The sequence below is a fragment of the Tamandua tetradactyla genome, chromosome 3 (assembly GCF_023851605.1).
Source record: "Tamandua tetradactyla isolate mTamTet1 chromosome 3, mTamTet1.pri, whole genome shotgun sequence".
NCBI classification, from domain to species: domain Eukaryota; kingdom Metazoa; phylum Chordata; class Mammalia; order Pilosa; family Myrmecophagidae; genus Tamandua; species Tamandua tetradactyla.
This window is the reverse complement of record NC_135329.1, coordinates 17,713,036-17,737,973: the sequence shown is the minus strand read 5'-3', so window position 1 is coordinate 17,737,973 and position 24,938 is coordinate 17,713,036. Positions and strand designations below refer to the sequence as shown.

General features: G+C 37.0%; 1 protein-coding gene across 10 annotated transcripts in view; it reads right to left on the bottom strand.

The window, feature by feature from the left end:
• The window catches only part of AP3M2 (adaptor related protein complex 3 subunit mu 2), a 116,278-nt gene that overhangs the window by 8,334 nt on the left and 83,006 nt on the right, over positions 1-24,938 (bottom strand). For all 10 annotated transcript variants that reach the window (XM_077152599.1, XM_077152596.1, XM_077152600.1 and 7 more), the window contains 3 exons: positions 24,038-24,380; positions 11,426-11,597; positions 8,297-8,434 (listed from right to left, as the gene is read on the bottom strand). In XM_077152599.1, coding sequence (XP_077008714.1) covers positions 8,297-8,434; positions 11,426-11,597; positions 24,038-24,310 — 583 coding nt within the window. In that variant the 5' untranslated portion in view covers positions 24,311-24,380. The remainder of the gene's footprint in view (positions 1-8,296; positions 8,435-11,425; positions 11,598-24,037; positions 24,381-24,938) is intronic.

Here is a 24,938-nt window from a genome sequence, read left to right as displayed (position 1 = left end):
TTTAGGGTTGTTTGGACTATGGCAATTTTAACTTTTTGATATTGGAAGTGTCTGTCACTAATATGGGGTAGGGAGATGGAACTATCTGATGTTGAGAAGAGGCTGGGCTAGGTATCAGTACTTATCTGGACCAGACCCATCTGGAGGCTGTAGGTTTCTGGAAAGTTACTTTAGTGCCTGGAACCTTTGTAGTATCTTATATATTGCCCTAGGTGTTCTTTAAGATTGGCTGGAATGGTCCTAGTTGAGGGTTGGCAGGTTATGATAGGTAGCAAGGTCTACCTGAAGCTTGAGTAAGAGGAACCTCCAGAGTAGCCTCTGGACTCTATTTGAACTCTCTCTGCCACTGTTACTTTATTAATTACATTTCTTTTCCCCCTTTTGGTCAGGATGGAATTCTTGATCCCATGATGCCAGGTCTGATTCATCCCTGGGAGTCATCTCCCATGTCGCCAGGGAGACTTTCACCCCTGGATGTCATGTCCCATGTAGGGGGGAGGGCAATGATTTCACTTGCAGAGTTGGGCTTAGAGAGACTGAGTACACATCTGAGTAACAACAGAGGTCCTCCAGAAGTAACTCTTAGGCACGCCTATAGGTAGTCTAAGCTTCTCCACTACCTACATAAGCTTCACAAGAGTAAGCCTCATGATCGTGGGTATGGCCTATTGATTTGGATGTCCCTAAAGTTTGACACAATATCAGGGGATTCCCTGATGGTAAGGTTTAATAGTTCCATATTTTTTCTTCCCTTCCTCAGGGGACTTTGCCAATACTTTTTTTCTTTTATTAATTAAAAAAAATTAACTAACACAACATTTAGAAATCATTCCATTCTACATATGCAATCAGTAATTTTTAATATCATCACATAGATGTATGATCATCATTTCTTAGTACATATGCATCGATTTAGAAAAAGAAATAGCAAGACAACAGAAAAAGAAATAAAATGATAATATAGAGAAAAAATGAAAATAAAAATAAAAAATACAAAAATATATAAGAAAAAAAACTATAGCTCAGATGCAGCTTCATTCAGTGTTTTAACATAATTACATTACAATTAGGTAGTATTGTGCTGTCCATTTTTTTCTTTTTTTTTTAGAAATCATACCATTCTACATATGCAATCAGTAATTCTTAACATCATCACATAGATGCATGATCATCGTTTCCTAGTACATTTGCATCGGTTTAGAAGAACTAGCAACACAACAGAAAAAGATATAGAATGTTAATATAGAGAAAAGAAATAAAAGTAATAATAATAGAAAAAAAACCCTATAGCTCAGATGCAGCTTCATTCAGTGTTTTAACATGATTACTTTACAATTAGGTATTATTGTGCTGTCCATTTTTGAGTTTTTGAATCTAGTCCTATTGCACAGTCTGTACCCCATCAGCTCCAATTACCCATTATCTTACCCTGTTTCTAACTCGTGCTGAACTCTGTTACCAATGACATATTCCAAGTTTATTCTCGAGTGTCGATTCACATCATTGGGACCATACAGTATTTGTCTTTTAGTTTTTGGCTAGACTCACTCAGCATAATGTTCTCTAGGTCCATCCATGTTATTACATGCTTCATAAGTTTATCCTGCCTTAAAGCTGCATAATATTCCATCGTATGTATATACCACAGTTTGTTTAGCCACTCTTCTGTTGATGGACATTTTGGCTGTTTCCATCTCTTTGCAATTGTAAATAACGCTGCTATAAACACTGGTGTGCAAATGTCCGTTTGAGTTTTTGCCCTTAATTCCTTTGAGTAGATTCCCAGCAATGGTATTGCTGGGTCGTATGGCAATTCTATATTCAGCTTTTTGAGGAACCGCCAAACTGCCTTCCACAGTGGTTGCACCATCTGACATTCCCACCAACAGTGGATAAGTGTGCCTTTTTCACCGCATCCTCTCCAGCACTTGTCATTTTCTGTTTTGTTGATAATGGCCATTCTGGTGGGTGTGAGATGATATCTCATTGTGGTTTTGATTTGCATTTCTCTAATGGCCAGGGACATTGAGCATCTCTTCATGTGCCTTTTGGCCATTTGTATTTTCTCCTCTGAGAGGTGTCTATTCAAGTCTTTTTCCCATTTTGTAATTGGGTTGGCTGTCTTTTTGTTGTTGAGTTGAACAATCTCATTATAAATTCTGGATACTAGACCTTTATCTGATATGTCGTTTCCAAATATTGATTCCCATTGTGTAGGCTGTCTTTCTACTTTCTTGATGAAGTTCTTTGATGCACAAAAGTGTTTAATTTTAAGGAGTTCCCATTTATTTATTTCCTTCTTCAGTGCTCTTGCTTTAGGTTTAAGGTCCATAAAACCACCTCCAGTTGTAAGATTCATAAGATATCTCCCTACATTTTCCTCTAACTGTTTTATGGTCTTAGACCTAATGTTTAGATCTTTGATCCATTCTGAGTTAACTTTTGTGTAGGGTGTGAGATATGGGTCTTCTTTCATTCTTTTGCATATGGATATCCAGTTCTCTAGGCACCATTTATTGAAGAGACTGTTCTGTCCCAGGTGAGTTGGCTTGACTGCCGTTTCAAAGATCAAATGTCCATAGATGAGAGGGTCTATATCTGAGCACTCTTTTCGATTCCATTGGTCGATATATCTATCTTTATGTCAACACCGTGCTGTTTTGACCACTGTGGCTTCATAATATGCCTTAAAGTCAGGCAGCGCGAGACCTCCATCTTCATTTTTTTTCCTCAAGATGTTTTTAGCAATTTGGGGCACCCTGCCCTTCCAGATAAATTTGCTTATCCGTTTTTCTATTTCTGAAAAATAAGTTGTTGGGATTTTGATTGGTATTGCATTGAATCTGTAAATCAATTTAGGTAGGATTGACATCTTAACTATATTTAGTCTTCCAATCCATGAACACGGTATGCCCTTCCATCTATTTAGGTCTTCTGTGATTTCTTTTAGCAGTTTTTTGTAGTTTTCTTTATATAGGTTTTTTGTCTCTTTAGTTAAATTTATTCCTAGGTATTTTATTCTTTTAATTGCAATTGTAAATGGGATTCGTTTCTTGATTTCCCCCTCCGCTTGTTCATTGCTAGTGTATAGAAATGCTACAGATTTTTGAATGTTGATCTTGTAACCTGCCACTTTGCTGTACTCATTTATTAGCTCTAGTAGTTTTGTTGTGGATTTTTCCGGGTTTTCGACGTATAGTATCATATCGTCTGCAAACAGTGATAGTTTTACTTCTTCCTTTCCTATTTTGATGCCTTGTATTTCTTTTTCTTGTCTAATTGCTCTGGCTAGAACCTCCAACACAATGTTGAATAATAGTGGTGACAGTGGACATCCTTGTCTTGTTCCTGATCTTAGGGGGAAAGTTTTCAATTTTTCCCCATTGAGGATGATATTAGCTGTGGGTTTTTCATATATTCCCTCTATCATTTTAAGGAAGTTCCCTTGTATTCCTATCCTTTGAAGTGTTTTCAACAGGAAAGGATGTTGAATCTTGTCAAATGCCTTCTCTGCATCAATTGAGATGATCATGTGATTTTTCTGCTTTGATTTGTTGATGTGGTGTATTACATTAATTGATTTTCTTATGTTGAACCATCCTTGCATACCTGGGATGAATCCTACTTGGTCATGATGTATAATTCTTTTAATGTGTTGTTGGATACGATTTGCTAGAATTTTATTGAGGATTTTTGCATCTATATTCATTAGAGAGATTGGCCTGTAGTTTTCTTTTTTTGTAATATCTTTGCCTGGCTTTGGTATGAGGGTGATGTTGGCTTAATAGAATGAATTAGGTAGTTTTCCCTCCGCTTTGATTTTTTTGAAGAGTTTGAGGAGAGTTGGTACTAATTCTTTCTGGAATGTTTGATAGAATTCACATGTGAAGCCGTCTGGTCCTGGACTTTTCTTTTTAGGAAGCTTTTCAATGACTGATTCAATTTCTTTACTTGTGATTGTTTTGTTGAGGTCATCTATGTCTTCTTGAGTCAAAGTTGGTTGTTCATGTCTTTCCAGGAACCTGTCCATTTCCTCTAAATTGTTGTATTCATTAGCGTAAAGTTGTTCATAGTATCCTGTTATTACCTCCTTTATTTCTGCGAGGTCAGTAGTTATGTCTCCTCTTCCATTTCTGATCTTATTTATTTGCATCCTCTCTCTTCTTCTTTTTGTCAATCTTGCTAAGGGCCCATCAATCTTATTGATTTTCTCATAGAACCAACTTCTGGCCTTATTGATTTTCTCTATTGTTTTCATGTTTTCAATTTCATTTATTTCTGCTCTAATCTTTGTTATTTCTTTCCTTTTGCTTGCTTTGGGATTAGTTTGCTGTTCTTTCTCCAGTTCTTCCAAATGGATAGTTAATTCCTGAATTTTTGCCTTTTCTTCTTTTCTGATATAGGCATTTAGGGCAATAAATTTCCCTCTTAGCTCTGCCTTTGCTGCGTCCCATAAGTTTTGATATGTTGTGTTTTCATTTTCATTCGCCTCGAGGTATTTGCTAATTTCTCTAGCAATTTCTTCTTTGACCCACTTGTTGTTTAGGAGTGTGTTGTTGAGCCTCCACGTATTTGTGAATTTTCTGGCACTCCGCCTATTATTGATTTCCAACTTCATTCCTTTATGATCCGAGAAAGTGTTGTGTATGATTTCAATCTTTTTAAATTTGTTAAGACTTGCTTTGTGACCCAGCATATGGTCTATCTTTGAGAATGATCCATGAGCACTTGAGAAAAAGGTGTATCCTGCTGTTGTGGGATGTAATGTCCTATAAATGTCTGTTAAGTCTAGCTCATTTATAGTAATATTCAGATTCTCTATTTCTTTATTGATCCTCTGTCTAGATGTTCTGTCCATTGATGAGAGTGGTGAATTGAAGTCTCCAACTATTATGGTATATGTGTCTATTTCCCTTTTCAGTGTTTGCAGTGTATTCCTCACGTATTTTGGGGCATTCTGGTTCGGTGCATAAATATTTATGATTGTTATGTCTTCTTGTTTAATTGTTCCTTTTATTAGTATATAGTGTCCTTCTTTGTCTCTTTTAACTGCTTTACATTTGAAGTCTAATTTGTTGGATATTAGTGTAGCCACTCCTGCTCTTTTCTGGTTGTTATTTGCATGAAATATCTTTTCCCAACCTTTCACTTTCAACCTATGTTTATCTTTGGGTCTAAGATGTGTTTCCTGTAGACAGCATATAGAAGGATCCTGTTTTTTAATCCATTCTGCCAATCTATGTCTTTTGATTGGGGAATTCAGTCCATTGACATTTAGTGTTATTACTGTTTGGATAATATTTTCCTCTAACATTTTGCCTTTTGTATTATATATATCATATCTGATTTTCCTTCTTTCTACACTCTTCTCCATACCTCTCTCTTCTGTCTTTTTGTATCTGACTCTAGTGCTCCCTTTAGTATTTCTTGCAGAGCTGGTCTCTTGGTCACAAATTCTCTCAGTGACTTTTTGTCTGAGAATGTTTTAATTTCTCCCTCATTTTTGAAGGACAATTTTGCTGGATATAGGAGTCTTGGTTGGCAGTTTTTCTCTTTTAGTAATTTAAATATATCATCCCACTGTCTTCTAGCTTCCATGGTTTCTGCTGAGAAATCTACACATAGTCTTATTGGGTTTCCCTAGTATGTGATGGATTGTTTTTCTCTTGCTGCTTTCAAGATCCTCTCTTTCTCTTTGACCTCTGACATTCTAACTAGTAAGTGTCTTGGGGAACGCCTATTTGGGTCTAATCTCTTTGGGGTGCGCTGCACTTCTTGGATCTTTAATTTTAGGTCTTTCATAAGAGTTGGGAAATTTTCAGTGATAATTTCTTCCATTAGTTTTTCTCCTCCTTTTCCCTTCTCTTCTCCTTCTGGGACACCCACAACACATATATTTGTGCAGTTCATATTGTCCTTGAGTTCCCTGATACCCTGTTCAAATTTTTCCATTCTTTTCCCGATAGTTTCTGTTTCTTTTTGGAATTCAGATGTTCCATCCTCCAAATCACTAATTCTATCTTCTGTCTCTTTAAATCTATCATTGTAGGTATCCATTGTTTTTTCCATCTTTTCTACTTTATCCTTCACTTTCATAAGTTCTGTGATTTGTTTTTTCAGTTTTTCTATTTCTTCTTTATGTTCAGCCCATGTCCTCTTCATGTCCTCCCTCAATTTATCGATTTCATTTTTGAAGAGGTTTTCCATTTCTGTTCGTATATTCAGCATTAGTTGTCTCAGCTCTTGTATCTCATTTGAACTCTTGGTTTGTTCCTTTGACTGGGCCATATTCTCAATCTTCTGAGCGTGGACAGTTATCTTCTGCTGCTGGCATCTGGGCATTTAGTCAGATTTCCCTGGGTGTCGGACCCAACAAGGTTGTAAGATTTTTCTGTGAAATCTCTGGGTTCTGTTTTCTTATCCTGCCCAGTAGGTGGCGCTCGTGGCACACATTTGTCTGCGGGTCCCACCAGTAAAAGGTGCTGTGGGTCCTTTAACTTTGGAAAACTCTCGCCGTCCGGGAGGTTCGCTAGCCGAAGCGGCTTGGAAGACTGCCAGCTGGCCCGGGGTCCAAACGCGGGGAGGGTCGCTGGCCGCCGCAGTCCGGGAAAGCACCCGTCCGAATTTCCTAGTCGGCCCGGTGGCAGGAGGGTGCCAGCCGCAGCAGCCCGCCCGGGAGAGTGCACGTTCCCGGGGAGTCACAGGTTTGGAAGGGCGCCCCCCACCCCCCGTCACCGTTCTCCGCGGCCTGGGGATTTCCGATCCAATTTTCTCAGTTGGTCCGGGGGGCTGCGCGTGGTGTGGGCGCCAGCCGCCGCAGTTTGAGGGGACCGCCTGTCCAATTCTCCCAGCCGGCCTGGGAAGGGGGAAGGGAGTGACTCCGGCCGCTTGCCACCCCGCCCGGTGAAGCCCGCGCCCCTCGGCGATCTCACCAGAGCGGGTTCTCTCAGCCAGCCAGCCGTTCCAGGATGGGGTACGCTGTCTTTTTTATCTCTGTCGTGGCTTTGGGAGCTGTTCTGTATCGCTTCTACTCCCCTAGTAGCTGTCCTGGAGGAGAAACTAAGATCCGCGCGTCTTACTAAGCCGCCATCTTCTCCGGAAGTCTCCCTGCATACAATTTTTTACAACCGGCTTTTTTCTTACTCAATAGTGCCTATGAAATACATCCATGTTGTTAGGTATATAAGCAGTTCATTCTTTTTCATTAATGGGTAGTATATCATGGTATGAAGAGATCAAAATTTATTTATCCTTTCTTTTCTGGTGACATTAGGATTATTTTCAGTTTGGGACTAATATGAAAAGCTGCTATACCTACTTAATTTTCAAGCTTCATTGCTCACTTTCCTCTTTTTACACCTCTCAATCCAGTCATATTGAACTACTTTATTTCTCAGCAATGATTTACTCACCTTGGACCTTCCTCCTAGTTCATGCAGCTTTTGATAATTTCTACTAATTCTACTGATGAAGCATAAATATTACCACCTCCTCTTTGTACAGTTTGCTCAGGATGGGTGAGATACCTATCTCGTATTCCACCTTTCGAACTGTTTTTCTCTCTCTCTTTCTCCCTTATTATACTTTAAATAAGCTTCCTGAGGGCAGAAAATGTGTCTTACTCATCATCAGATGCACTGTACCTACAATGCAACAGGTTCCCAATAAACATTTGTTGAATGAATGAATTCACTAATGTGAAAAGGATTTTCTACAAATTTCTAAGTTCTAGAAATTTACCTACTTCAGAATAGATAGAAAAGAAGGCCCTTTAACTTTTAGTGATTATAACTTTAGCTCTGCCTTCAGAATCAAGGATAAAATACTTACAAAAAAGAAATCAAATTAAGAGTTTTTTTTATTACTTCTCTTTTTTATTTAAGAGAATACAAATCAACGAAGCAAGTAAAAGTATGAGATAAACACTGGTCTGCCTCATAACATTAAAGTCCATTCCCAACATCTAACACAGCTCCTGGCACAAAAAAGGCACTCAATTAAAATGAATGATCTTGAATGGGAGCTCATTCTGATACTCACAAGCATTACATGAACAGGGGCCTCTTTCTATTTTCATAGTTCAGAAAACCAATTAAAAGCACATATCTTATATGTTATTTTTCACACACACACACAAAAAGTTGATTGTGATGATAAATGCACAGCTATATGGTGATATTGTGAACTACTGATTGTGTATACTTTGGATGATTATATGGTATGTGAATATCTAACAGATATCAGTAAATAATTTTAAAAATAAAATTTTAAAAATTAATCAATAAAAAGCACATACCTGATTTATCAATGATGGCATCAATTTCTTCAATCACATCAAAATAGGCCTCATTGTTGGTATATTTCACCCCTGTCCGTCGCCAAGGCACCACTGACAACTGCCCAGTGGGAAGCTGGTCACCCACATTAGTACTTCCTGAAACAATCAACAGTTTTGTATTTTAATTCCAATCTGATTTTAAAATCATACAACACTTCTCTAGATGTTTCTATGCACCCAGTACTCATGCACTCAATTGAAGAATTTTCAATCACAAAATGAGAGCTTTTCCAACTTCTATATAGGTAACTCAGCTTATTTTAAAAACTTCTCAGGTTACATAAAGGTTTTTGGTTTTTTTTTTAAGTTACTTGAGAAACAGATATCATATTTGGTTTTGAAAGTAACTTGAGCTTAGTTTCTCAAATTCCACAATAGCTTGCAGTTTAAATAATGTATTGACTTTCAGTGGGAAGGTAATCTATATATTTATATAAAATGTTCATGGGACTCTAGTTTGAGATGGAACTTAGGTATGTTTCTGATAGGTATTAAAATATATCCATCAATGTGATCTTTCTCAGACTAATACTGAAACTTAGGAAAAGAATATAAACTAAAATCTTTCCCTGGCCATGAGAGTTTGTAGATAAATCCTGATGGCTCTCCTCCTCACCAAAGGTATCAAAAATACATTTTCTAAAAAAAAAAAAATACATTTTCTAATGTAAAAGTTCTATACTGAAATTCCGAAATATGAATAATTTAAATTCTATTTCCTTCTTTCATTTCCTGATCTTCTTAAACTGAATAAAGAAACATTAAACCAATAAAAACGTGCACATTCAGCACATTTACAGAATATTTCAAGTTTTCAAATGTTCTCAGACACTGTTTTCTGGAGTTAAGCCAGATACAGACTCAGATTTAAAACTGAGCCTAGAATATTGAAAAATTCACCTAATTTCTTTTTTCAAAACAGGCAGTATGTGTTAAAAACATGAGGCTACAATAATTAAAGCAGCATATTAAGAGTTTAGGAGAGCCTAAAAGAATTCATAACAAATTAGTACAAAATAAAAATATTTTAAAACAGGGGAGGGCAGTGCAATGGTGGCTCAGCAGGCAGAATTCTCGCCTTCCATGCCAGAGACCCAGGTTTGCTTCCCAGTAACTGCCCATGAAAAAAAAAATTTTAAACAGGGGAAAAGGATAAAGTGGTGCTAGGAAAATTGACAGTTTGGGCAAAATAAACAAAGAAATGTTGTATACCAAGATGATTTCAAGATGGATTAAGTTTTAAATCTAAAAATAAAACCAAAAAAGAACTAGAAAAAAATACACCTTTTTAAAAGGCAACATTTCTAATCTTTACCAAGATTAGAAAGACATTTTCCTCTAATAATTGTAAAGTTTGTTTGTTTGTGTTCATTAATCCAGTTGGAATTTATTTTGTGTATGGCATGAAGTGGGGACCTAATGTGATTATTTTCCATATAGATGTAGACTATACTAGTACAAAACCTTTAACAACTGGCCCCTGCTCAACTGATTTGCTATATGACCACATCTACCACATGCCAAATTCCTACAAAAAGCCAAAGTCTCTTTCTAGATTTTCTATTTTATCCCACTTATCTATTTATCTATTCGTGGGCCAATACTATACTTCCAAAACCTTGTAAAATATCTTGTATCTGATAGGGAATATTTTCTTTCTTTCTTTTTTTTTTTTACTTCATTTTCAAAACTGTCTTGGCTTTTATAGTATATCTACTCTATGAATTTTTGTCTGCCTACGAAATGAACTGAAGTTTTCATATTTAATAGAGCAAGGTTTTCCAACTTCTTTTGTAATTCTGTCAAAATCACCCTAGCTATTCTTATTTATTTACACATTTTTAAATGCATTTTTCCATCAGCTTGTGAAATTCTATGAAAATTCTTGTTTTTATATTTACAATGACCCAAAATGTAAAATGGTCAAACGATTCATTTGACTAAATAAAAAAATTAAAACTATGGCTAAGCAAACAACACCATGAACAATGTCAGATGACGAGTGACAGAATGTAAGAAAATATCTGCAACATAGCATTCAAAGTTATATAAATAACTCTTACAAATCATCATGTATATTGTCAATATTTTCCATAACACGAGCCCCCAATATCCTTAAATGAAAGGAATTCTTCTAAATTTATGAAAAAAGGAAAACACCTCAATAGAAAAATGGACAAAGGGCACAAAAAGTTAATTCACAATAAAGGAAAAAGAGCCAATAAACACTTTAAAAGGTTTTAGTTTCATTAATAATAAAAAATAAGTGAGGAAATAAGATATAACAAAACCATCTATCAAGTGCCAGGCTTTAAAAAAAATCACTAATAATAACAATGGCAATAATAATAATTGGGTTGACTAAGGTGCATAGAAATTGCTGAAAGTATAAATTGGTATAACTCTTCTGGAGACAATGTGGTGCTATGCATAAAACTCCTTAAAATATGCATATTCTTTGACCCAGTACTTCCTTTTCCAGAAATACACTGAAAGAAAATCATTCTAGATGAGTAGAAATATTTAAGTATAAGAATGTTAATTCCTAGTTATTTAAAAGAACAAAAATCAGAAACACTATAAAAGGGTATTGAGTAAATAACTTAAGGTCTTTCCCACATGGAGAAAACTATAGAGTTATTAAAAATGATGTACAAGAGTATTTATCATACTGATATAATGTTTACAAAATTTTGGTAAAAGGTAAGTTAAAAATAGTATATTAGAGTTTCTGTTAAAAACTCTATTTATCCATCTTCCGTATGTCTAGAAAAGGCCAAAAATATATACACCAGTTTGTTAAAGTGGTGGTGGGATTAGGTGCATTCGCACGTTCTTCTTTGTGCTTTTCTATATTTCCAAAGTCTATAACAATCCTGCATCTCTACGGTAATCAGAAAAAATATTTATAAAGGAGGACACTTCATTTCTTCAATGAATGAACAAAAAATATTATTCCAGGTCACACTCAAAGACTATTAAAAGCAAAGTTAAACATTCAAAACAACGTACAACATTGGATTAAGACACAACACATGGTGGCAACAGCAGCAGCAGATTCCCGCTGGTTTCCTCCCCTCTCCATACCTGTGATGGTGTTGACAACTGTTCGAAGGATAGTGGGAGGCTTTATCAGTTCTTTGAGGATGTTTGATTCGGTAGCCAATGGAAACCCATTGTCAAGCATCTCTTCCAACACCTCATAAACCACAACAACATTGTCTTTGATTACTGGCTCTGAACAGACACCAAAATAATCCTAATAAAGATATAATGTATACATTTAACACTGAGAAGCTGTAAGAAATGAAAGAGTGTTCCTAGAGAAAAAGGATCTGCTCTTATGCATATATTTTCACACAGTGTTTCTAGGGTATTCTTCTACAATGAAGGAATGAGCATACCCATAATTCTCTTAGGCAGCCTAGTCTGATAGAATACTGGACCAGGAACTAGAAAACCTGGTTCACAGCACTTTAAACTTGTTTTATAAATGAGATAAGTTATTTAACCTCTTTGGCTTAGTCTCCTCAACTTGATAAAACATCATACAGAATACAAAATTAAATCTAGACTGTTATATAGGCTTATGAACAAAAATTTACACACACAAAAAAGCAAAATGGTATCACTTGACATAACATTGAATTGTACATGAAAATCATTTTAGCCTCCTAATGCCTTACTGTTATGCTATTTCCTAACATTTATAGAGTAAGTAAGAATTGAGAGAAAAATATGAAATGAAGGAGTTCAGCTAGCATCCAGAAAATCTCTTTGGATCAGTCCTGTACCAAGATGCTAGGATACTAAGAACTCGTTGCCCTTTTATTGGCAAAGGCTAAACTTAAAATACTATATTATCTGGGTTGTGGAAAAAGCACTGCATTCTGAATAAGAAGCCATGGGTTATAATTTTAATGAACACTTACTAGATTTACTAATGTTAATTAATTCAGGTCTTGATTTCTTTAACGGTACAATCAGGATAATACTGTTGGACTCAGTTGTAAGAATGAAACATGATAGATTAAATGATAACGTGTCTAAGTGTCTTTTTTTACTTTAAAAAATATTTTTATTGATAAATCTTCACACACATACATTTCATACATGCTGTACAATCAATGGCTCCCAATATCATAACATAGATGTGTATTCATCACCAAGATCATTTTTTAGAACATTTGCATCACTCCAGAAAAAGAAATAAAAAGGAAAAAAAACCTCATACATACCATACACCTTAACCCTCCCTCTCATTGACCACTAGTATTTCCATCTAACCAATTTATTTTACCCTCTATCCCCCTATTATTTAATTATTCTTTATCCATATTTTTTTTACTCATCTGTCCATACACTGGACAAAAGGAGCAACAGATACAAGGTTTTAACAATCTCACAGTCACACTGAAAAAGCTATACCTTTATACAATCATCTTCAAGAATCAAGGCTACTGGAACACAACTCAACAGTTCCAGGTACTTCCCTCCAGTCACTCCACTACACCATAAACTAAAAAGGGATATCTATATAATGCATAAGAATAACCTCCAGGATAATCTTTCAACTCTGTTTGAAATCTCTCAGCCACTGAAACTTTATTTGTCTCATTTCTTTCTTTCCCCTTTTGGTCAAGAAGGCGTTCTCAATCCCTTGATGCTAGGCCCCAGCTCATCCCAGAAGTCCTGTCCCATGTTGCCAGCGAGATTTACACCCCTGGGAGTTATGTCCCAGGTAGGGGGAGGGCAGTGAGTTCACCTGCTGAGTTGGCTTAGAGAGAGAGGCCACGTCTGAGGAACAAAAGAGGTTCTCTGGGGGTAGCTCTTACGTTTAATTTTAAGTAGAATTAGCCTATCCTTTGCAGGAATAAGTTTCATAGGGAAAAATTCCAAATCAAGGGCACCCAAGATCAAGGGTGCGCTTGGCCTATTGATGTGGTTCTACCCACAGCTTGTAAGAATATCAGAAATTCTCCAAATAGGGAAATTGAATACTTCCTCCTTTCTCCTCAATTTCCCAAGGTGAACTTGCAAATATTTCTTTACTCACTGCCCAAATTACTCTGGGATACATTGGGGCATCACTCACCTGGACAAACCAATAAAATCACATGCCCTATTCAAGATCTCATGTACTTATGGTGTTCAACTAAACTGACCATACATTAAAGTAGAAAATGCACTACCCAAAATATAAATTTTGTACCCAATAAACATCTCTCCTTTTGGCCTCACAGAGAAGTTGAAGTTTTAAAATATGGATGATATCATCCTCTATCCTGGATTCTGATTTACCTTAGTCCTATCCAAATCAGCTACATTCACTGCTCTACTCGTCGTCTGATCAGTGTAAGTGCTTCTAACTATAAAGCACTATATAAAACGTAATGCATGATGAAGATCATTTAGATAGAAATTTTTGCAGTCATTCGGTACACTTCTTGCAATGTTTGTTATATCTTTTACGTAAGCCCTGAGAATAGTCGTACAACCCTTCTTGAACTCATTCAATGAAATGAACTTTTCCCTTTTGAGAAAATCAATTATATTCATGTATAGTTCTGATTATTGGAAGGTTCTTTCTTTTGCTAATCTGATATTTGCCTCCTAGATCTGCCTTACAGTGCAAGTTTGCATAACTGTCCCTCAATTATGTAAAGAAAACTACAAGTTTCTACTTCAATTTTTTCTTCTTGGAGCTAAACTCACAAGATGTTACCACTGTTCATGCTATGGTATGATTTCAGATCATCTCACCATCTTGCCATCTTATTGGACATTCTCTAGTTTTTCAATCTTCTTCTTAAAGTATGGGCATCCAAAATCAAACAGAGATTCAAGATGTGGTCTAAACTACATTAGGTACTGTCAATTAGCAGAAAGATTTCAATATTCAAGAACACTTAAGAGTGTGTCTAAAACAACAAGGGTCTGTGTTTTAAAAATGATGATTTAAGGGTAAAATGTCTCATATTTCCTTAACCAAGAGAGATTTCATTAAAAAAAATAAATAAAGCCGATCAAGATGGCAGAGCGAGATGCTTCAGGGGTCCATATCCTCACAGAAGTTTTGAATAACCAGCAAGACAGTAGAAACATCTTTCTAAAAGTTCCAAAAAAGAGTTAAAGGATTGCAGTAATAGGGTGAACACCGAATTATGAAAAAGGGAATTTAAAAGCAGTAGGATTAGCTGCTGGCTCTAAATGCTTACATTAAAAAAGACGATACATCTCAAATCAGAGGCTTCACCTCACAACTGGAGGATCTAGAGAAACAGGAGCAAAGTAAATCCAAAGCAAGAAAAGAAAGGAAACTGAACAAGGATTAGAGTGGAGATAAACAGAGAATAATAATAATAATAAAAAAGAGAACCAATAAAACCACAAGTTGATTCTTTGAAAAGATCAATAAAATTTACAAAATTATACCCAGACTGACAAAGAAAAATAAAAGAGAGCGAGGACACAAATAACACCAGAAATGAAAGGGGGACATAACTACCAACCCCACAGAAATAAAAAGGATAGGATACTATAAGCAACTAACTATAAGCCAACAAATTAGATAGCCTATATGAAAAGGACAAATTCCTAAGAACACACAAACTACCTATTGTGACTCAAGAAGAAATAGGAGATGTCAGCACAAGTAAAGATATTGAATCAGTCATCAAAAACCTCCCAACAAAGAAAAGCCCAAAGAAGAAGACTTCACAGGTGAATTTTACAAAACAACAGCAACAACAAAAACCACCAATCCTGCTTCCTGGGTTAGGAGGAAACACTTCCTAACTCATTCTAAGAGGCCAACATCACACTAATACCAAAGCCACATAAAGACACCACCAGAAAAGAAAAGTACGGACTGACATCCCTTATGAATATAGTCACAAAAATCCTCAACAAAACACTAGTAAACCAAATCCAACAACATAGTAACATAATTATATACCACAACCAAGTGGAGTTTATTTCAGCTATGAAAGGACACTTCAACATAAGAAAATTAATTAATGTAATACACCACATTAATAAAAGGGAAAAAACACATGATCATCTCAATTGACGTAGAAAAGACATTTGACAAAATCCAGCACTTCTTCCGAATAATAACACTTAGGAAACCAGGAATAGAACAAAACTATCTCAACATGATAAAGAGCATATATGAAAAGCACACAGCTAACACCATACTCAATGATGAAAGACTGAAAGTTTTCCCTCTAAGATCTGGAACAAGACAATGATGTTCACCATTGCCAATGTTATTTATCATTCTACTAGAAGTTCTAGCTAGAGCAGTTAGGTAAGAAAAAGAAATAAAAGGCATCCAAATCAAAAAGGAAGAAATAAAATTTTCCCTATTTGCAGATGGCATGATCCCATTTATAGAAAATCCTGAAAAATCCACAACAAAGCTACTAGAGCTAATAACCAAATTCAGGATAGTGGAAAGGTACAAGATCATCATGGAAAAACCAATAGCATTTCTATATGCTAGCAATGAACAATCTGAAAAGGAAATCAAGAAAAAATTCCATTTACAATAGCAACTAAAAGAATCAAATGTCTAGGAACAAATTTAACCAAAGACATAAAAAACTTAAACAGAGAAACTATAAAACATTACTAAAAGAAATTAAAGAAGACCTAATAAATGGAAGGACATTCTCTGTTCATAAAATTAAGATATTAATTCTCCCCAAATGGATTAACAGATTCAAGGCAGCTTGTATCAAAAGTTCGACAGCCTTCTCTGCCAAAACGGAAAAGCTAATCATCAAATTTATATGTAAGGGTAAGGGGACCCAAAAGTCAAAATCATCTTGAAAAACAATTAAGTAGACATGCTCACATTTCCCAATTTTAAAGCTTATTACAAAGCTCCAATCATCAAAACAAGTTGGCACTGACTCTCAAGTACAGACATATGGACAAATGGAATCAAATTGAGAGTTCAGAAATAAACCCTCACATCTATGGTCAACTGATTTTTGACAAGGGTGTCAAATCCACGTAATTGGGAAAGAATAGTATCTGCAACAAATCATGCTGGGCAAACTGGATATCCACATGAAAAAGAATGAAGGTGCATCCCTTCCTCATACCACATACAAAAATTAACTCAAACTGGATCAAAGATGTAAATATAAGAAATACTAGAGCTATAAAACTCATAGAAGAAAACATAGGGAAACATCTTCAGGAACTTGTGTTATGCAATAGACTCCTTAGATCTTTACACCAAAAGCACAAGCAACAGAAAATAAATAGGACTTCATCAAAATTAAGTACATTTGTACATCAAAGGACATCAACATCAGAGTAAAAAGATAACCTACAGAATAGGAGAAAATATTTAGAAATCACATATATGAGAGGGGCTTACTATCCAGAAGGTATAAAGAACTCCAACACCTCGATAACAAAAAGGTAAACAACTCAATTTAAAAATGGACAAATGGACTTGAACATACATTTCTCCAAAGAAGATATACAAATGGTACGTGAAAATTAGTTCAACATCGTTGGGCTTTAGGGAAACACAAATCAAAATCACAGTGAGATACCATTTCACACCCACTGGAATAGCTATTACTAAAAAAAAAAAAAACAGAAAATAGATGTTGGTGAGGATAGAGAGAAATAGGAACACTCATTCATTGTTGGTGGGAATGTAAAATAGTGCAGCACTGTGGAAAACAGTTTGGTGGTTTCTAAAAAAGCTAAGTGGGGAATTACCATATGATACGGCAATCTCACTTCAGGTCTATACCCCAAAGAATTGAAAGTAGGGACTCAAACTGATATTTACCTGCCGATGTTCACAGTGCCATTATAAACAACTGCCAAAGAAAGGAAGCAACCCATGTGTCCATCTACAGATGAATAAACAAAATGTGGTATATGCATACAATTGAATATTAGTCAGCCATAAAAAGAAATGAAGTTCTGAGACATGCAATAAAATGGATGAACTTTGAAGATATCATGTTGAGTGAAATAAGCTAGACACAAAAGGACAAATATTGTATGATCTTACTGAAATGAAATAATTAGAATAAGCAAATTCATAGAGTTAGAAACTAGCATACAGGTTACAAAGGGCCAGAATGAAAGCAGAAATAGAGGAATTAATGCTTAAGTGGTACAGAATTTCTGTTTGGGATGATGAAAATGTTTTGGCAATGGATAGTTGTGATGGTAGTGCAACACTGTTAATATAATTAGTACAACTGAATTATATATTTGATTGTGGTTAAAAGGGGAAATCTTAAGTTGTATATATACTAGAATAAAAACTTTCCTAAAATCAGCACAGGTCTTTATAATACAAATGGTGAACCCTAACATAAAATATGGACTATAATTAACAGTACTAATATAAAAAATAGTACAATTCTAATAATATTTTTCATCTATTATAACAAAGGTACCACACTAATGCAAAGCGTTAATAGGACGAGTATATGGAAAATATGTCTTTTCTCCATGACTTTTCTGTAAGCCCACAACTTCTCTCTAGATAGGTAGATAGGTAGATAGATACATAGATACATAGATACATACCTACATAGATTGATATAGGATCCAGTGGCACCCTGGCTGGCCCCTCCCCCTCTCCTCAACAGTGTGGCACAGAGCCATCTTGGACTCTCAGTGTGGGTCTCTGGTCCTCGCTCTGGAGGAAGCAGAATAAAGCTCATACACATACAAGGAGCATGTATGTCTGGCCCAATCTGTCTGGTGGTGGCATGTGGGACTCAATGTCTCAGACTCAGTGTCTCAGAATTTGCCCTGTGTGCAGAAGGCAGGTCACTGAGTTCTTCTACAGAATGCTGTGAGTAGTCAAGTCATGCTGCCTGGAGCAAGGGATTGCTGGCTGCAGGACATATACTGGAGTGCCCAAACCCATGAGGAAACTGCTTCCTACAGAAGAGGGGACACTTGGAGCACTGCCACACACACATGCCCAAGACAAAAGGCATATGCAGAAAGGATCAGGCAGGCCTCTGTGCTGTGTCCTGGGGCTATTCTCCAAACTCATAAGGTAAGTCTTAAAGGAGAGCACTGGCACAAATCAATCTACAAAGATTTGGAAAGGTGTTTTCTTTTACAAAAATTAGCTTCTGGCATTCAAGGAAAGCTCTGTCATAACACTATCTGGATAAAAGTTTAAGGAACAGATGCTTTAGAGTTTAAATTCCAGTGATAAACACTAAAATATAAAAATGTCCAGGCTTCAGGGGGGGGTGCAAGGGTAGTTCAGTGTAGAATTCTCACCTGCCATGTGGGAGACCTGGGTTCAATTCCCAGTTCATGTACTGCCCGAAAAAACAAACAAGCAAAACAAACAAACAAAAACAAACAAACAACCAAAAATTCAACAAATGGTGCTACAATAATGGGATACTCACATGGAAAAATAATGAAATGTGACCCTGCCATACAGCATACAAAAAAAGAAATGTACAGGTTTCAACAAAAATTACAAAACTTACAAAGAAACACAAAATTCTTTGCTAAGGCGAAGGAGAAGTAAAACATATTAGAAACTATTAGTGAAGAGGATGAGACCTGGGGACATTCTAGACAAAGAATTAAAAAAAAATAGTTCTGGGTGGGCCACGGTGGATCAGTAGGTAGAGTTCTGGCCTGCCAAGCCAGAGACCTGGGTTTGATTCCTTGTGCCTGCCTATGCGGGGAAAAAAAAAGGGCTCTAAATAGACTCAATGATATACAGGAAAACATAAACAAAGTAAAGAAAATCAGAAAAATGATGGCTGACACAACAAGAACATATATAGAGAGATGGAAATTATTAAAAAGAACTAAACAGAGCTGAAGACCACAGTAACAAAAATTTTAAATTCCCTAGAGAGGATCAACAGCAGACTGGAGCCGGCAGAAGAAAGAATCAGTGAACCTGAAGATAAGAAAACTGAGATCACCCTGTCTGAGGAGCAGAGAGAGGAATAAATGAAGAAGAGTAAACAGAGTCTGAGGAGCCTGAGGACACTATCAAGCATATTGTGAGAGTCCCAGAAGGAAAGGAAAGAAAGGGGCAGAGAGAATATTCAAAGAAATAATAGGTGAAAACGTCTCAAATTTAACAAAAGACTTAAATATACACACCCAAGATTCTCAACAAACTCCAAACAGGTAAAACCCAAATAGACCCACACTGCCCCATGTTATAATCAAACTGTTGACTACAAAAAAAAAAAAAAAAAAAAAGAACTCTGAAAGTAGCAAGAAAGAAGCAACAGGTCATGTACAGGGAGCCTTGATAAGATTAACTGGCAATTTCTCACGGGAAACCATGGAAGCAAGAAGGCAGTGGGATGATATATGTAGAGTGCTGACAGCAAAAAAATTGCCAACCAAGCATTCTGTATCCAGCAAAATTGTCTTTCAAAAATGAGGGAGAATGAACATGAAGAAAATGATGATCCTGAAGACAGGCTCCCAAGCAGCTTGGAGCCTTGGAGCCTAGGGCTAAGGAAAGCCTAGACTCACCAAGTGTTCACCTCTTCAGCATGGGGTGTCCAGCTCTGGATGCTGCCATGGTCTAGCACCTGTAGCCATCTCCTGCTGAAACTGGGCACATTTGGGCCCCTGCACTGCCAGTTGGTATGGGACCTGAAGAAGCTGCTACGGGAGGCTGAGTGCTTGAGGCAGTGTGCAAGCTCAGCAGGTACTGGGAGATCCCCACCACCTCCATCAAGGAAGTAGTACAGGGCTCAGCCTCTTGGCTGGCTTCCTCACTTTCTGGGACCTGTGCACAGAGGGACTTAGCCCTTTCATTTGTATTGTGGGGCCAGCGCTCCTCATTTTGTGTAACCAGTATGGTGTCTGCCTCCCTGTGCACCAGCCAGGCTTAGCCAAATCTGTGTATGTCAAGTTCCTGGAGGATGCCCTAGAGTAGAAGTTGCCCAGGAGACCCCAGCCAGGCACTGGAGAGAAGCTCATGGTCTTCTTGTTCTAGATTTAGGTCAAAGCCCTGGACATCTATGTGAGTGAGAATGCAGGGGAGATGACACTGGTATGGAATCTGAATTCTGATAACTTGATCGTGGTGTTGAAGGCCTGTGGTTGGTGCCTGATGGGTGGCTGTGCACAGAAGGGCTGTGGGCCCTTAGCACCCAGCTCCAGGGCCTATCACTGGGTTCTGCCTTCAGGAACAGGGTCTTCCTGTGCTTTCTGGACCAGATGGAGGATGAAGATGTACAGACGCCAGTGGTCATATGGACAAGGATGCCATGCAGGAGGCTACCTGGTGAAGCCTACAGAAATGGGGGGAAGAGGGGTCATCTTTCCATCAATGGCTGAAGGGGTCACTGGATGCCCTTGCCCTGTATCTCTGGCCTGGCAGCATGGCCAGCTCAGTCACTGTTCTAAACATTCTGCTGCTGCCACCAACTCGACCCCAGCCTCCCACCCCTGCATTCAGGCTCACCAGGAGGGAGGGTGAGAGCTAGCTAAGAACACCTTCCCCAACAGATACCTATCAATGAAAATCTGATACATGCTTCTGTTGCCCTAGAGGGTGGTAGAGCCAGAGCCTGCAGAAAATTATCCCCTAACCCAAGCTCAGCTCACCCTTTGTCATGTCAGTGTCTGGGGTTTGACCATCCTGCCTTTGTCCCCCATGTCCCTTGGTTTTGTATTTTATTTAGAGTTTCACACACAAAAAAAAGTAAAACGATTTTCCTTAAAAAAAAAATGAGGGAGGAATGAAGACATTCTCATATAAACAAAAGCTGAGGGACTTGGTAAACACTAGAGAAGTCCAATAAGAAATGCTAAAGGGAGCTCTGCATGTTGAAAGAAAATGACACGAGACAACTGACTGAAACCACAGGAATAAATAAAGATCTCCAGTAAAGATAATTACATGGGTAAATATAAATACCAGTATTCCTGTACTTTCTATTTGTAACTCCACTTTTTACTTCGTACAGAATCTAAAAGGCAAATGCATAAACTGTAATGATAACTCAATGGTTTGGGGCTCATAAAGTATAAATATGTAATTTGTGGCAAGGACTATATAAAGGTGGGATGAAGGCATAGAGAAACACTGTTTATATATGCTATTGATGTGATTAAGTTGGAATCAAAGCAAATGAGATTGTTATAGATTTAGAATGTTAAGACCCATGGTAGTCTCAAAGAAAGTATCAGAGAATATGCAAATTCACAGAAACAGAAAGTAGAGTGCAGGTTATCAGGGGTGGAAGGTAGGGAGAATGGGAAGGTAAGGTACAATGAATGTAGGGTTTCTGTTTGGGGTGAAGGCAAAGTTATAGTGATATGAGGGTACTGTAACATCGTGAGTGTGAATAATTCCATTGAATGGTATGCTTGGGAGGAGCTGGGATGGGAAGATTTATATTGTGTTATGTTTGCACAATTAAAAAAATAGAAACTAAAGAGATAATGACAATTCAACACAATACATAATACTGGATGGAATCTAAGAATGGAGGGGAAGAGGCTTGAAAAGACATTTCCTGGACATAAGAAAAAAACTGAAACATAGAATGCCATGTTGAATTTCCTGAACTTGATAACTGAGCTCAAGGTGACATATAAGTGAATATCCTTGTCACGGGAAACGTACATGGAAGTATTATGCATTCAAGGAGCATGCTGTGTGCAACCTAATCTCAAATGTTTATAAAATAGGTGATGGTTAGACTGATAGGACAGAGGTGGCAAAATGTGAAAATTGGGTGCATCTGGTTACCTGGGAGGGTGGAGGTATGCTGGAGTTCTCTATATGGGGTTTGTATTATTTTTGCAACTTTCCTGTAAGTTTAAAACAATTTCAAAATAAAATGCCTCACTAGGTTGCATAAATCAGACATAATGTGAGCTAAATGTTTGGAGAGTAAACTTGCAAGTATGACAATGTGCTATCACAAAAATGCTTGTAATTCTGCAGTTGGAACTCCTCTGTCATCTTCTAGTACTAGAAAGTAAAGCTACCAGAGAAGACACACAACAGACAAGACATTAAAATCAAGATGTATATATTTACTTTTTTTTTTTTTAACATGGGCAGGCACTGGGACTCAAACCCGGGTCTTCGGCATGGCAGGCTAGAGTTCCGCCTGCTGAGCCATGATGGCCCGCCCTACATTACTTTTAATAAGTGCTTCAAAAATGACAAGGTTTGAAGCCCCAAACTTCCAAGCCAACCACTTTACTCTGCTTCTCCAAATTCTTCTGTGGTTTCAACTAGATTAAACATCTTTTATCACACTTCCTGTCTTACAGTAAGTTACATAATATTATGTGCTGTTATGAAGCAGTTGTCAGGTTTCACTAAAGGGACTGTTAATTTTAAAATAGGGTAAAACATCATATATGGAAATCACAACAAGGCACAGTTAGGGTAATTTAAGATTATAATTACTGGATCCTCTACAGAGTACTATCAGAGAGTATTTGTAGGAAAAACTTATACAACTTATTTTTGTTCTCTTGGAATGAAAGTTGCTCTAAGTATGTAATATACAGGTCAAATGAAAGAACTCTTTGACATGAAATTTAATTTTTATCATACCATCTGGGTTCTCATTCTTTTTTTTTTTTTTAATTCTATAAATTCTGCACTCATGTAACTAATTCCAGACCTCACATGACACAGTACTTAAACCAATGGGCCCTTGTTTCTCATTTATCATTTAAGTTATGCAAAAAGTTATAACTCAAGTTAGAAACTGAGTAATTCTGTTAGGACTGATATGGAGAGGATTTTACCATCTGTATCCAGAGTCTGGGTAATATAAAATTCTGGCCCATAACTGACACTGATATACTGGTGTAACTTGTCTCCTCCATACCCCATCTCCTGAAATCTTCAAATTTATTCCTGAAAGACAAACTCAAAATGAAAACTGTACCTTATAAAATATGTCAGATAAATTCTTATGGGTACAGAAGACTTCCCAGGCTCAAATTTGCAAAAAGAGCTCATCACAATTGATGCAAATGTTCTAAGAAATGATCATGATGATGAATATGCAACTACGTGATGATATTGTGAATTACTGATTATACATGTAGAACGGAATGGTCATGTTAAGAATGTTTGTGTTTCTTTCTAGTCATATTTTTTTTTATTTAAAAATTAATAAAAAAATTAAAAAAAAAAAAAAAAAGAGCTCGTCACTAGCAGTCATTGCTAGGGATAAGTATCCAAAACCCAAGAAGAAGCTTGGGTTCACAAATTACCCCTGCTAGATACAGTTAAAAGAAGCATTACTTAGCTTTTTATTTTTTTTAATAAAACTTTATACAGCTATAGCCTTTTGATGCAACTCAAAATATGTAAAAATGATCAGCATCATGTCTACTATATAAGGAGTAAAAAGAAATCTCCTCTGATTTGTGAGCAAAAGTAGGACATCTCCTATCTCCAGAACTAAAAAGACTGTATACAATCACACCAAGTAGGGGAGCTTTCTCATGCAATAGGTTCAAAATAGTCAATCTGTCATTTTAGGTGCAATTGATTAAATTCCAATTCAATAAGAATTTCCTCAGATGAAAAAGGGTATGAGCAATGTCAGAGTTCTGATTTTTTTAAAAAAAGTTTCTTAACTGAAACTGAATACAACGGAATTAGAACTATAAATACACTTGATAGTTTACATAATGAACCTCCCCACATTCACGCACCTGAAATGTGTCCACCACTCGGTGAAGGAACTCAATGACAAATAGAGGTGGAACCTCCGTCTGTATCACGGCGACAAAAAAGATCTTGTGGCGGTAAACACTTAAGAGATAGTGGTGAGGGGTAGGGATAACTGGAGGTACATTTTCTGCCTCAGTAGCTCTCTCTTGTGCCTCAAAAAAATAATCACAAACAGAACGGCTGACCACACTTTTCCAGTGTTTCTCCAGGAAAATATCCCCAGAGGAGTTGATCAAGAAAAGACTATGAATCATTGTGGAGACTGTCAGTGAGAGAGAAGCCTTTTTCAGTCCAAAAGCCTCAGGACTTCGCGAGATTTCAAGCCTAAAAACAAAAGAAGTTATGTTCAGGTCCATTTATCCAAAACACTCTCCTCATTTCTAACAGTCCAAGGCGTACTCCATCTTTGAAGAGTAGGCTCATGTCTTCCTCCATTGCATGAGCTTCAAGTATCCTCCCTTGACTTCTTAGGGTAATTATCAGCCAACTTCTGTGTCAATTAATCCCGGCCCACCTAGTTATCTTTACCATTGTTTGAATTATATCCATACTATTTAATCTTTTGGATTTTTTTTCTGCAGCTAGACTAGAAGCTGCTTGGGGAAGGACCACGCCTCCTATTTTTGGTAGCCTCATTGCACAGTGTCTCCTTGTACAGGAGGACTTCAAAGAATATTGATGAACTTTGATTTTGTGTATTTGGCCACAACACACACACACACACACACACACACACACACACACACACACAAGAAATGTTTATGTCTGTGCAGTTCAATAAGGTAGCCACTAAGCACTTGAAATGTGTCTGGCTGAACTGAGGCTTCGTATGAAGAAAAAGAATTTAAAATACCTCACCAATAATTTAATGTGGATCACATA